The 15,635-nt window shown below is 36.6% G+C and overlaps 1 protein-coding gene across 1 annotated transcript in view; it reads right to left on the bottom strand.

Moving 5' to 3' along the window:
* SUPT3H (SPT3 homolog, SAGA and STAGA complex component) overlaps positions 1-15,635 on the bottom strand; it is a 556,588-nt gene that overhangs the window by 255,942 nt on the left and 285,011 nt on the right. Inside the window, exon 3 of the mRNA XM_027601307.2 lies at positions 11,036-11,120. Within this exon, the coding sequence (XP_027457108.2) occupies positions 11,036-11,120 (85 nt within the window). The remainder of the gene's footprint in view (positions 1-11,035; positions 11,121-15,635) is intronic.

Here is a 15,635-nt window from a genome sequence, read left to right as displayed (position 1 = left end):
CGATAAGACGAAACAACATTAGAATAATTGGGATCCCAGAAGAAGAAGAAAGAGAGAGAGGGGCGGAAGGTATACTGGAGCAAATAATAGCAGAGAACTTCCCTAATGTGAGGAAGGAAACAGGCATCAGAATCCAGGAGGCACAGAACCCCTCTCAAAATCAATAAAAATAGGTCAACACCCCGACATCTAATAGTAAAACTTACGAGTCTCAGAGACAAAGAGAAAATCCTGAAAGCAGCTCGGGAGAAGAGATATGTAACCTACAATGGTAGAAATATTAGACTGGCAACAGACCTATCCACAGAGACCTGGCAGGCCAGAAAGGACTGGCATGAGATCTTCAGAGCACTAAACGAGAAAAATATAGAGCCAAGAATACTATATCCAGCTAGACTCTCATTGAAAATAGAAGGAGAGATAAAAAGCTTCCAGGACAAACAAAAACTAAAGGAATTTGCAAATACAAAACCAGCCCTCCAAGAAATATTGAAACGGGTCCTCTAAGCAAAGAGAGAGACAAAAAGCAGTGCAGATCAGAAAGGAACAGAGACAATATACAGTAACAGTCACCTTACAAGCAATACAATGGCACTAAATTCATACCTTTCAAAAGTTTCCCTTATTGTAAATGGGCTAAATGCTCCAATCAAAAGACACAGGCTATCAGACTGGATTAAAAAACAAGACCCATCGATATGCTGTCTGCAAGAGACTCATTTTAGACCCAAAGACAGCCCCAGATTGAAAGTGAGGGGCTGGAAAACCATTTACCATGCTAATGGACACCAAAAGAAAGCTGGGGTGGCAATCCTTATATCAGACAAATTACATTTTAAACCAAAGACTGTAATAAGAGATGAGGAAGGACACTATATCCTACTTAAAGGGTCTATCCAACAAGAAGATCTAACAATTGTAAATATCTATGCCCCGAACATGGGAGCAGCCAATTATATAAGGCAATTAATAACAAAAGCAAAGAAACACATTGACAACAATACAATAATAGTGGGGGACTTTAACAGCCCCCTGACTGAAATGGACAGATCATCTAAGCAAAATATCAACAAGGAAATAAAGACTTTAAATGACACACTGGACCAAATGGACTTCACATTCCATCCCAAAGCAACAGAATACACATTCTTCTCTAGTGCCCATGGAACATTCTCCAGAACTGATCACATCCTAGGTCACAAATCAGGTCTCAACCGGTACCAAAAGATTGGGATCATTCCCTGCATATTTTCAGACCACAATGCTTTGAAACTAGAACTCAATCACAAGAGGAAAGTCGGAAAGAACTCAAATCCATGGAGGCTAAAGAGCATCCTACTAAGGAATGAATGGGTCAACCAGGAAATTAAAGAAGAATTAAAAAAATTCATGGAAACCAATGAAAATGAAAACACAACTGTTCAAAATCTTTGGGATACAGCAAAGGCAGTCCTGAGAGGAAAGTATATAGCAATACAAGCCTTTCTCAAGAAACAAGAAAGGTCTCAAATACACAACCTAACCCTACACCTAAAGGAGCTGGAGAAAGAACAGCAAATAAAGCCTAAACCCAGCAGGAGAAGAGAAATAATAAAGATCAGAGCAGAAATCAATGAAATAGAAACCACAAGAACAGTAGAACAGATCAACGAAACTAGGAGCTGGTTCTTTGAAAGAATTAACAAGATTGATAAACCCCTGGCCAGACTTATCCAAAAGAAAAGAGAAATGACCCAAATCAACAAAATTATGAATGAAAGAGGAGAGATCAGAACCAACACCAAAGGAAGACAATTATAAGAACATATTATGAGCAACTATGCCAGCAAATTAGATAACCTGGAAGAAATGGGTGCATTCCTAGAGATGTATCAACTACCGAAATTGAACCAGGAAGAAATAGAAAACCTGAACAGACCTATAACCACTAAGGAAATTGAAGCAGTCATCAAAAATCTCCCAACAAAAGCCCAGGGCCAGATGGCTTCCCAGGGGAATTCTATCAGACATTTAAAGAAGAATTAATACCTATTCTCCTGAAACTGTTCCAAAAAATAGAAATGGAAGGAAAACTTCCAAACTCATTTTATGAGGCCACCATTACCTTGATCCCAAAACCAGACAAAGACCCCATCAAAAAGGAGAACTACAGACCAAGATCCTTGATGAACATGGATGCAAAAATTCTCACCAAAATACTAGCCAATAGGGTCCAACAGTACATTAAAAGGATTATTCACCATGACCAAGTGGGATTTATCCCTGGGCTGCAAGGCTGGTTCAACATCCACAAATCAATCAATGTGATACAATACATTAACAAAAGAAAGAACAAGAATCATATGATCCTCTCAATAGATGCCGAAAAAGCATTTGACAAAGTACAGCAACCTTTCTTGATCGAAACTCTTCAGAGTATAGGGACAGAGGGTACATACCTCAATATCATAAAAGCCATCTATGAAAAACCTACAGCCAATATCATTCTCAATGGGGAAAAACTGAGAGCTTTTCCCCTAAGGTCAGGAACACGGCAGGGATGTCCACTCTCACCACTGCTATTCAACATAGTATTAGAAGTCCTAGCCACAGCAATCAGACAACAAAAAGAAATCAAAGGCATCCAAATCGGCAAAGAGGAAGTCAAACTCTCACTCTTTGCAGATGATATGATACTGTATGTGGAAAACCCAAAAGACTCCACCGCAAAACTGCTAGAACTCATACAGGAATTCAGTCAAGTAGCAGGATATAAAATCAATGAATAGAAATCAGTGGCATTCCTATACACCAACAACAAGACAGAAGAGAGACAAATTAAGGAGTCGATCCCATTTACAATTGGACCCAAAACCATAAGATACCTAGGAATAAATTTAACCAAAGAGGCAAAGGATCTATACTCAGAAAACTATAAAATACTCATGAAAGAAATTGAAGAAGACACAAAGAAATGGAAAAACGTTCCATGCTCATGGATTGGGAGAACCAACATTGTGAAGATGTCAATGCTACCTAGAGCAATCTACACATTCAATGCAATCCCCATCAAAATACCATCCAAATTTTTCAAAAAAATGGAACAAATAATCCTAAAATTAGGATTAGAATAGCCAGAGGAATATTGAAAAAGAAAAGCAAAGCGGGCGGCATCACAATTCCGGACTTTAAGCTCTATTACAAAGCTGTCATCATCAAGACAGTATGGTACTGGCACAAAAACAGACACATAGATCAATGGAACAGAATCGAGAGCCCAGAAATGGACCCTCAACTCTATGGTCAACTCATCTTTGACAAAGCAGGAAAGAACCTCCACTGGAAAAAAGACAGTCTCTTCAACAAATGGTGTTGGGAAAATTGGACAGCCACATGCAGAAGAATGAAACTGGACCATTTCCTTACAGCACAAACAAAAATAGACTCCAAATGGTTGAAAGACCTAAACGTGAGACAGGAGTCCATCAAAATCCTAAAGGAGAACACAGGCAGCAACCTCTTCGACCTCAGCTGCAGCAACTTCTTCCTAGAAACATTGCCAAAAGCAAGGGAAGCAAGGGCAAAAATGAACTATTGGGATTTCATCAAGATAAAAAGCTTTTGCACAGCCAAAGAAACAGTCCACAAAACCAAAAGACAACCGGCAGAATGGGAGAAAATATTTGCAAATGACATATCAGATAAAGGGCTATCCAAAATCTATAAAGAACTTATCAAAGTCAAAACCCAAAGAACAAATACTCCAATCAAGAAATGGGCAGAAGACATGAACAGACATTTTTCCAAAGAAGACATCCAAATGGCCAACAGACACATGAAAAAGTGCTCAACATCGCTCGGCATCAGGGAAATCCAAATCAAAACCTCCATGAGATACCACCTCACACCAGTCAGAATGGCTAAAATTAACAAGTCAGGAAACGACAGATGTTGGTGGGGATGCGGAGACAGGGGAACCCTCCTACACTGTTGGTGGGAATGCAAGCTGGTGCAGCCACTCTGGAAAACAGTATGGAGGTTCCTCAAACGTTGAAAATAGAGCTACCATACGATCCAGTAATTGCACTACTGGGTATTTACCACAAAGATACAAATGTAGGGGTCCGAAGGGGTACGTGCACCCCAATGTTTATAGCAGCAATGTCCAGAATAACCAAACTGTGGAAAGAGCCAAGATGTCCATCGACAGATGAATGGATAAAGAGGATGTGGTATATATACACAATGGAATATTATGCAGCCATCAAAAGAATGAAATCTTGCCATTTGCAACGACATGGATGGAACTGGAGGGTGTTATGCTGAGTAAAATAGTCAATCAGAGAAAGACATGTATCATATGACCTCACTGATATGAGGAATTCTTAATCTCAGGAAACAAACTGAGTGTTGGTGAGTGGTGGGGCATGGGAGGGATGGGGTGGCTGGGTGATAGACTTTGGGTAGGGTATGTGCTATGGTGAGCGCTGTGAATTGTGCAAGACTGTTGAATCACAGATCTGTACTTCTGAAACAAGTAATACAAGATATGTTAAGAAAAAAGAAAAAGAAGAAGATAGCAGGCGGGGAAGAATGAAGGGGAGTAAGTCGGAGGGGGAGAGGAACCATGAGAGATGATGGAGTCTGAAAAACAAACTGAGGGTTCTAGAGGGAGGGGGGTGAGGGGATGGGTTAGCCTGGTGATGGGTATTAAGGAGGGCACGTTCTGCGTGGAGCACTGGGTGTTATGCACAAACAATGAATCATGGAACACTACATCAAGAACTAATGATGTAATGTATGGTGATTAACATAACAATAAAAAAATAAAAAAAAAGAGGGTACCTTGGAAACTGTTAGGTTCAAGGCAAATAAAGGGGCTTTTAATCCCCATACAGCTAGAGATTTGGCACACACACAAAAAAAAGATTACAGAAGAATCCATGAAGTTAAAGATAAATCAGTAGATTATGCACAAACAATGAATCATGGAACACTACATCAAGAACTAATGATGTAATATATGGTGATTAACATAACAATAAAAAAATTTAAAAAAAAAGATAAATCAGTAGAAACTACAAAGCCAAACAAAGTAACAACTAAACAGAGAGGAAGAATTTTTGAAAAAAAAATTAATTCAGAGGCTCTCGGAGATTTGTGAAACAATAACAAATGGTTCAGCACACATGTGATTGAAATCGAAGAATGAAAAACATAAACATAAAATAATGGCCAAAAACTTCTGCAAATTGGCAGAAAACATTAGTTTCCAGATCCAACAAGTTCAGCAAACTTGCAAGCAAGATAATCATGAAGAAAGTCCTCCATACATCAAACTTCTAAGATCCAACAATAAATAGAAAATCTTGAAATGAGCCAGAGAATGACATGTTACAAATGGGAACAAATGAGTAAGAGCTGGGGCGCCTGGGTGGCTCAGTTGGTTAAGCAACTGCCTACGGCTCAGGTTATGATCCTAGAGTCCCAGGATCGAGTCCCGCATCGGGCTCCGTGCTCGGCACGGAGTCTGCTTCTCCCTCTGACCCTCCCCTCTCTCATGTGCTCTCTCTCTCATTCTTTCTCTCAAATAAATAAATAAAATCTTTAAAAAAAAAATGAGTAAGAGCTGACCTGTCATCAGAAACTAATGTATGCTGAGAAACACTGGAGTGGCCCATTTGCACAGCTAAAATGAAAAGATTAGCAACTAGAATTCCACATATAGAAAAGATACACCTCAAGAAAAAAGGTGAAAATAGATACGTTCAGATGTAGAAACTAAAGATAATTCATCACTGCACACCTGTACTATTAGAAATGTTAGTGTTTGCAGGCTGAGGGAAATTATTTAAATGGCAATTTATACCTATAAGAACAAATGATGAGCATGGAAAATGGTAAATATGTGGGTAAATGTAAAAGATTATAATACTTCCTACTATATTTTAATTGCATTTAAAGGAAAAGCTACAACACTGTGATGTGAAGATAACAGCGTGTATAGATTTAATACACTAAACAGTAAATATCTGATCATTTTTTTAAGATAAAAGGACACAGAGACACAGGGACAAAGGAGAGAAGGCCATGTGAATATAGAGTTAGAGAAAAATAACTGCCAACTGAAAATTCTTTACCCAGTATTTAAAACTTGTATTTCCTTCTAGTCTCCATGTTTTCTTTTTTTTTTAAATTATTTTTTAAATTTAAATTTCAGGTAGTTAACATACAGTACAGTATTGGTTTCTGAAGTAGAATTCAGTGATTCCTCACTTACATATAACACCCAGTGCACTTCATAACAAGTGCCCTCCTTAATACCCATCACCCATCTAGCCCATTTGCCACCCACCTGCCTCCATCAACCCTCATTTTTTTCTCTATCGTTCAGAGTCTCTTATGGCTTTCCTTTTTTTCTTTTTCTCCTTCCCATATGTTCATCTATTTTCTTTCTTAAATTTTACATGTGGGTGAGAGATCATATTACCATGGTATTTGTCTTTCTCGACTGACTTATTTCACTTAGCGTAAAACATTGTAGCTCCATTCATGTCGTCGTTGCAAAAGGCAAAATTTCCATTTTTGATGGCTGAGTAATATTTCATTGTATATATATACACCACATCTTCTTTATCCATTCATCAGTCAATGGACATTTGGGCTCTCTCCATAGTTAGGCTATTGTTGATAATGCTGATAATACATCAGAGTGCATGTATCGCTTTGAATCTGTCTTTTTGTATCCTTTGGGTAAATACCTAGTAGTGCAATTGCTGGATCACAGGGTAGTTCTATTTTTAACATTTTGAGGAACCTGCATGCTGTTCTCCAGAGTGGCTGGACAAGTTTGCATTCCCAACAATAGTGCAAGAGTGTTCCCCTTTCTCTGCATCCTTGTCAACACCTGTTGTTTCTTGTGTTATTTTTAGCCATCCTGACAAGTGTTAAGATGGTATCTCATCATGGTTTTGATTTGTATTTCCCTGATGAGTGATGTTGAGCACCATCTCATGTGTTTGTTAGCCATCTGGATGTCATTGTTGGAAAAGTGCCTATTCATGTCTTCTGCCCATTTCTTAACTGGGTTATTTGGGTTTTTTTGGGTGTTGAGTTGATAAGTTCTTGGTAGATTTTGGATACTAACCCTTCATCAGTTATGCCATTTGCAAATATCTTCTCCCATTCTGTAGACTGCCTTTTAGTTTTGTTGATTGTTTCCTTTGGTGTGCAGAAGCTTTTTATCTTAATGAAGTCCCAATAGTTCATTTTTGCTTTTGTTTCCCTTGCCTGGGGTAACATGCCTAATAAGAAGATCCTATGGATGAGGTACAAAGAGGTTTCTGCCTGTGTTCTCCTCTAGGATTTTGATGGTTTCCTGTCTCACATTTGGGTCTTAAATCCATTTTGAGTTTATTTTTGTGTATGGTGTAAGAAAGAAAGTCATCCAGTTTCATTTTCCTGCATGTTGCTGTACAGTTTTCCCAACACCATTTGTTCAAGAGACTGTCTTTTTTCCATTGGATATTCTTTCCAGCTTTGTCGAAGATTAGTTGACCATATAGTTGTGAGTCCATTTCTTGGTAGTCTAGTCTATTGATCTGTGTGTCTGTTTTTGTGCCAGTACCATACTGTCTTGATGACTATAGCTTTGTAGTATAGCTTGAAATCCAGGATCGTGATGCCTCCAGTTTTGTTTTTCTTTTTTAGAATTGCTTTGGCTATTTGGGGTCTTTTGTGGTTCCAGACAAATTTTAGGATTGTTCGTTCTAGCTCTGTGAAAAATGCTGGTGGTATTTTGATGTAAATATGTAGATTGCTTTCGGTAGCCCATTTTACCAATGTTTGTTCTTCCAATCGTTGAGCATGGAATGCTTTTCCATTTCTTTGTGTCCTCTTCAATTTCTTTCGTAAGTGTTCCGTAGTTTTCAGAGTACAGATCTTTTACTTCTTTAGTTAGATTTATTCCTAGGTATCTTATTGTTTTGGTGCAACTGCAAATGAGATCAATTCCTTGATTTCTTCTTCTGATACTTCGTTTATTGTTATATAGAAATGCAACAGATTTCTTGATTTTATATCCTGTGACTTTGCTGAATTCACGTATGAGTTCTAGCAATTTTTTTGGTGGAGTCTTTCAGGTTTTCTACATACAGTATCATGTCATCTGCAAATAGTGAAAGTTTGACTTCGCTTGCCAATGCAGCAAGGGAATAAAGGTCCTTAACTTACAGGGGAAGACAGGTTCACAGCAGATTTGTCCACAGAGACTTGGCAAGCCAGACAGGAGTGGAAGGAAATATTCAAGGTGCTGAATGGGAAAAATATGCAGTCAAGAATTCTTTATTCAGCGAGGCTGTCATTCAAAATAGAAAGAGAGATAAAGAGTTTACCAAACATAAACTAAAGGAGTTCATGACCACTAAACCAGCCCTGCAAGATATTTTAATGGGGACTGTGAGTGGAGACAAAAATGACCAAAAGCAACAAAGACTAGAAAGGGCCAGAAAACAAAACCAGAAATACCAACTCAACAGGTAACACAATGGCACTAAATTCATATCTCTCAATAATCACTCTGAATGTAAATGTGCCAATCAAAAGATATAGGGTATGAGAATGGATAAAAAAACACAATCCATCTATATGCTGACTACAAGAGGCTCATTTTAGACCTAGTCTCCATGTTTTCTAATGAAAATTCTGCTGTCTTTCAAGTCATTGTTTCCTTATGGTAATGAATCTGGGTGCTTTTAGGATTTATGTCTTTTGTATTCAGCAGTTTAACATGCATTTCTTTGGGTTTACCCTGCTTGGAGTTGGCTCAGCTCCTTGAATCTGTAGATTTATGTATTTCAGTTTCAGATGTTCCATTTGTAGTAGTAACAAAGATCAAATACATAGGAATAAATGTAATAAATATGTGAAGCCTATAGAAAAAAAATGCTAAAACACTCATGAAAGACACAAAAGTGGTTTTCAAAAAAGGTAAAGACATTCCCTATTCTTAGATGGGAGTCAACATTCTTAAGATGCAGTTCTCTCTAAACTGATTTATAAATTCATGAAATTTCAATAAAGACACCAAAAAGCTATTTTATGGAGCTAGGAAAATCTGATACTAACATTCAGATAAAAAAATAAACATACAAGAATAACCAGGAACACACACAAAGAAAAACTACAAGGAGTCTAGTTGTAATAATCTTTAAAATACACCATAAAACCTATATAATTTAAAATGTATTATCACATGCATAGAAAAATAAGACACTGGCAATAAATATAAAATCATAAATAAATCCCAAATATGCTTATTTAATATATGATAAAGGAGGCATCTCAGATCATCAGGAAAAATGTGGACTTTTTAATAAAAGATGCTGGCATAACTGGGTAGTCATTTGGATAAAGATAAAATTAGATACACATCTCACATGATAACAAGAATAAGCTACAAATGGATTAAGGACCTAAATGTTAAAAAGGAGACCATACAAGTCTCAGAAGGCAACATGGGTGAATTCCTCTTCAAATTCAGCATAAGGTAAGACTTTCTTAACTATCTTTCAAAATTCTAAGACAATAAAAGGTTGATATATTTGGCTCTGTTGAAATTAAAATATTTGTATGTCTAAAAAAAGTCATAAAATCAAAGTCAAAAGATAACTCACACACTGAAAGAATGTATTTGTATCATATACTACAAAGGATTGATATCTCTAATATATATGGGACACAGGATCAAAAACCTGATGTACAAATGGGAAAAGGACATGACAGTGTTCCTAATGGCCAACACTATAACAACGTAAGCAATAAAAATAAATAATGATATTACTGCATAGTGATCTTAAGAATAAAATTTAAATATACATTAGTCCATACAAATATACATTAAAAATTGAATAAATGGTGATAAAGGATAGATATTCCTTTAAGAATAACTGCAATTAAAAAATATAAAAGGAAAGCAGGAAACAGAACAACACCATTAGGCAAATACCAACAGTCATAATGGTCTCAGACAAGATCAACTGATGAATGGTAAAATAAATAGGCACAAATTTTTAGAGAAGGAAAATATTTGCAGAGACACAAAATACCTCCCCCAAGATATTTATTACAAAATGAAGAAACTTGTAACTTCATTACAGTGAAAAAATTCAGCGTATATACCACCTTAATCAATTTATCAAGGTTAAAATCACAAATAAAACATCAAGAACATGACCATGTTGATGCAACACACTGAGAAAGACTCATTACTTCTGTGGTATTCTTGGCAAAAATGCACAGCCACGTTCTAATCATAAGAAAACATCAGACAGATTGAAAAAGGAAGAGCGTCCTATAAAACAACTGTCTAGTATGTTTAAAAAGGTGTCAAGGCCATGAAACAAGGAAAGATGGAGGAATTATCCTAGAAAGGGGCCAACTACAAAGACAAGATAGCTAATTATGAATTGTTACCCCAGACTAGATACTGGGACAGGAAAGGAACATTAAAAAGAAAACTGATGGAAATTGAATAAGGTCAGTAATTTCATTAAAAATATTATACCAACGTTATTTCCTGATTTTGATAATTGTACTGTGGTTACTTAAGATATTAACAGAGGAGGATGAAAGGTATCTGAGAATTCTACGTACTATTTGTGCAGTTCTTCTATAAGTCTAAAATGAAATACAGAAAAGTTTTGAAAAGCAATTTAGAAAAATTGTACTTATATAGTGATAGAAAACAATTCAGGGTTACCAGGGGGTCAGGGAAGGGGGGAAAGTACTAACTGCCCGGAGGCACAAGAGAACTTTTTTGGATGATGAAAATGTTCTATACCGTGATTGTGTTCAGAATCACAGGACAGTATCCAGTTGTCAAAACTCACTGAATTATGTACTTTGAGTGGTAAAATTTTGTTTTATGTAAATTACACCTCAATCCAGCAGACAAAATAAAGAATTTCAAATGTAAATACAATCTTTAAAAACAAGTATTGGGTTACAATCCCAAGCAGAATGGAGAAACATCAAATAAGATTATATGTGCTCTTACCAGATTAATTAACTGTGTGTGTACCACGTCTTCTACCAAAACTGCTGTTTCATGAAGAGGCCTCCTAGCATCACCTAAAGAAAACCTGCCAAAAAAAAAAAATTAAGCATACCAATATTAAAAACTAACAAAGGCAAAGAGTCAAAGTTATTGATTATCATAATCTGTTAATAAAGTATAAATTGTTCTCTCAAATAACCAGAGTGGATGTACAATTTTCTATGGACAAAGAATTGCATCTCTCCCACACAAGCTACAGCTTCCAAAGAAAATGCAGTGTTAGCTATGCTATTTCTTGATCTGTGCAGTCATTTTTAAGGGCATTTACATTTCAAATGAAAAATATTAACAACTACTTCATAATATTGGCCACTAGAAAATCATGTTACCATACCCAAAGTACTAATAAAGTAACATACTAATAGCCATTTAGAAAATTATAAAAGCATGCAATGTAATTAAGTAATGTAATTAAAATGAAAAGTTGCTTAGAAAAATTTACATAAATGCCATAATTTATCATTTCTAATTATATACAACAGATTGTCAAGAATGGATTATTAAAAGTACTTAAAAGTACTTTTCTCAACTTTCATATGGTGGACCAGATGTGCAGAGAATCCCTTCCTGGTAAAGGACATTTGAAAATGCACAATACTATATTAACAAATTACATTTAAAGTTTATTTTAACCATCAGTGTAGGAGATAAAACAGAAGGCTGAGAAGATGAGAAAATACAGTTCCACTGGATACAGAGCCCTGGAGCAAAAATTTATTCTGAAGGCATCTAATTATTCATAGTAGCCAATAATCTGGATTTCATCTGGCATTGTATTCAAGATGTAGCAAAGAATGCTGGGACCCCAAGCAAGGCAGGAGATCAGTTTGAGGAACCAAATATGAAGTCAGTGATATCTGGTATGTGTGAAAGCACTTTGGCTATCTTGCTGGAGGCTATGGGTGAAAGAACAAAAAATGTAATGCTGGCATGAGGATGGACAAATGGAACAGAATAGAGAGCCCAGAAATAAAATTTTGCATTATGTACGACTGATTTTCAATAAGGGTACCAGGAACAACCAATTTGGAAGGGACAGTTTTTTCAACAACTGATGCAGGGAAACAAGATATCCACATGCAAAAGAATGAAGTTGGATTCTTACCTTGTACCATATAAAAAAATAAACTCAAAATAGATCAAAGACCTAAATTAAAAAGCTAAAACTATAAACCTCTTAAAATAAAACCAGGAAATCTTCATGACCTTGGATTTGGCAAGGGTTTCTTAACTAGGACACCAAAATAACAGGCAACAAAAGAAAAAATAAATAAATTGGAATTCATCACAATTACAAACCTTTATACATCAAAGGACAAGACAGTGAAAAGACAACCCACTTACTAGGAAAATATTTGAAAATAATATATCAGATGAATCACCAGAATATATTTATAAACTCTTATAACAATAAAGAAAAAAAACAATTTTAAAATGGGCAATAGGCTTGAATAGATATGTCTCCAATGAAAATATACAAATAGCCAACAGCAAATGATAAGATCCTCATATCATCAGTCATTAGACAAATACGAATCAAAACCACACTGAGATGCTACTTCAAACCCAGAAGAATGGCTATTGTCAACCAAATGGAAAGTGCTGGCTAGGATACAGAGAAACTGGAAACACTGTACATTGCTAGAGAAAATTCAAAATGGTACAGACACAGTGGAAAAACAGTTGGGTGGTTCTGGAAAATGTCAAACACAGAATGAGCTTTTGACCTGGCAATTCCACTCAAGGGTATATACCTCCAAAGAAATGAAAATTGAAAACAGGGATTCAAACAGGTATGTGTACACCAATGATCATAGCTACATCATTCAGAATTGTCAAAAAGAATTGTCAAAACAACCCAAATCTCCATTAACGAATGAATAAACAAACTATATACATATAACTAAATATTCAGCAATAAAAAGGAAAGAAGTTCTGATACATGCCCCTACATGAATGAATTTTAAAAACAGTATGCTAACTAAAATAAGCCAGACAAAAATGACAAATATTGTATGTTGCCACTTATGAGTTATCCGTAATAAGAAAATTCATAGAGACAGGAAGTAGAAAAAAGGACACAAGGGGACTGGAAAGTTTTTGCTTAATGTGTAGAGAGTTTGTCTGGGATGATAATAACTTCTAAAATAAATAGTGATGATGATAGCACAGCATTTTGAATGTATTTCATGCCAGGCAATTGTACAGTTAAAAATAAGTAAGTGGTAAATTTTAAGTTATACCACAATAATCAATATGGATGAAAAAAAATTAACCAGACTAGATTCAGCTATAAAGGGAATTAGGGTTCAGAACAGCAGATCTGAGGAAATTACCCATAACACATCATGGGTAATAACGAAATATCATGATCAATGTTATGCCAAATATGTTGGTACTGTGGCGAAATGGATAAATTTCTTAAAAAAACAAAAAAACAAATGGCCAAAGCTGACTCAAAAAGAAATAAAAAACCTGAATAAGTTTTATAAATTTTAAAGAAATTAAATCAGCAGTAAAAAATCAAAGCCCAAACAAAACCCAAGCAAATGTTTCTCATCTGTAATTTTGTATCAAACATGCAAAGAATAGATTATTCTAATTTGATACAACTTTTAAAGAGAATACAAAAAGATATATACTCCCTAACTCATTTATTTAGGCTAGTATAACCTGGGTTTCAAAACTAGAAAAAAACAGTGAAAGAAAGTAAAATTACACATAAGTTTTACTCATGTATATAAACAGAAAAAAAAACCATAATTAAAAGGCTTGAATCAAACAAAAGGTAGAATGAGGGGGAATTTACTTTCCTTCCTACCCTTCTCCTATGACCTCATGGGAGCTCCCTATGATCAACTAACAGAAAAAGAGAAGACTCAGGCCCTGGTTTACATATGGTCCTGCATGATATGCAGGCACCAACCAAAAGTGAACAGGCTGGAGCACTGCAGTCCCCTTCTGGAACATCACTCAAAGTCAGTGGTGAAGGAAAATCCTCCCAATGGGAAGAACTTTTAGCAGTGCATCTAGTTGTTTATTTTATTCGAAAGGGCAAATGGTCAGATTTGCAATTACATACTGATTCATGGGCTATGGTCAATGGTTGGCTGAAAAAGTGGTAAGGAACAAAATTGATGAGAAGGAAATCTGGGGAAGAGGTAGGTGGACAGATTTCTCTGAACGAGAAAAAAAAAGGTGAAGATATTTGGATCCCGTGTGAATACTCAGGGGCAACCTCAGCAAAGGAGAATTTTAATAATCAAGTGGATACTATCGGTTTTTTCACCCAATCATCCTGTCATCATTCAATGGGGCTCATGAACAAAGTGGTCATGGTGAGAGGGATGGAGGATATGCAGGGCCCAGTAACATGGAATTCCACTAATCAATGCCATCATTGTTACAGCCCCCTGCTGAGTGCCCATCTGTCAGCTGCAAAGATCAACACTGAGTTTCTAAACTGGCACCATTCCCCAGGGTGATCAGCCATCTTCCTTGCAAGAGGTTGATTACATTAGACCACTCCCATCACGAAAATGAAAGGGTATGGTTCTTACTAGAATAGATATTTACTCTGGATATGCATTTGCTGTCCCCACATGCAATGTCACTGCCAAAACTAACATCTGTGGACTTACAAAATGCCTTATCGGTTGTCATGGTACTCCATACAGCATTGTTTGTGATAAAAAAAAAAAAAAAAAACAACTCACTTCATAGCAAAGGAAGTGGTGCACTGGGTCCATGCTCAAAGAATTCACAAGCACTAGTCTTAACATGTTCCCCAACATTATGAAGTAGCTGATTTGACAGAATGGTGGGAATGGCTTTTGAAAATCCAGTTACGTGCCAACTAGGTGGCAATACCTTGTAGAGCTGGGGCAAGGTTTTCCAGAACACTTACACAACCTGTGAATTAACATCCAGTATACGGTGCCATTTCTCCCACAAATAGGATTCACAAATCCAGGAATCAAGGGGTGGAATGGTAGTGGCAGCACTCATTATTACCCCTAAAGACCCACTAGCAAAATTTTTGCTTCCAGTTCCCATGACCTTATGATTTGCTGGCCTCGAAGTCTTTTCCAGAGGGAGGAATGCTTTCACATTTACTCCACTGACACAACAATTATTCCATTGAAATGAAATTTTAAGACTGCCGCTCAGTCACTTTGGATTCCTCATGCTTCTGAGTCAACAAGCAAAGAGGGAGTTACTGTGCTAGCTGGGGTGAGTGATGTTGACTACCAAGTGGAGACTGGACTGGTTCGCCACAGTGGAGGTAAGGAAGAGTATGTCTGGAATACAGGAGATCCCTGAGGCCACCTCTTAGTATTACCATGCCCTGTTATTAAAACCAATGGAAAATTACAACCACCCAAACCAGGAGAGGCTATTAATGACCCAGATCCTTCAGGAATGAAGGTTTGGGTCATTCCACCAGGCAAAAAGCCACAACCAACTGAGGTGCTTGCTGAAGGCAAAGGGAATACAGAATGTGTAGTAGAAAAAGGTAGTTACTAATACCAGCTATTCA

The sequence above is a fragment of the Zalophus californianus genome, chromosome 7 (genome assembly GCF_009762305.2).
Source record: "Zalophus californianus isolate mZalCal1 chromosome 7, mZalCal1.pri.v2, whole genome shotgun sequence".
In the NCBI taxonomy this organism is placed as follows: Eukaryota; Metazoa; Chordata; class Mammalia; order Carnivora; family Otariidae; genus Zalophus; species Zalophus californianus.
Note: the sequence above shows the minus strand (reverse complement) of the source record. Positions and strands in the feature narration are given on the sequence as shown.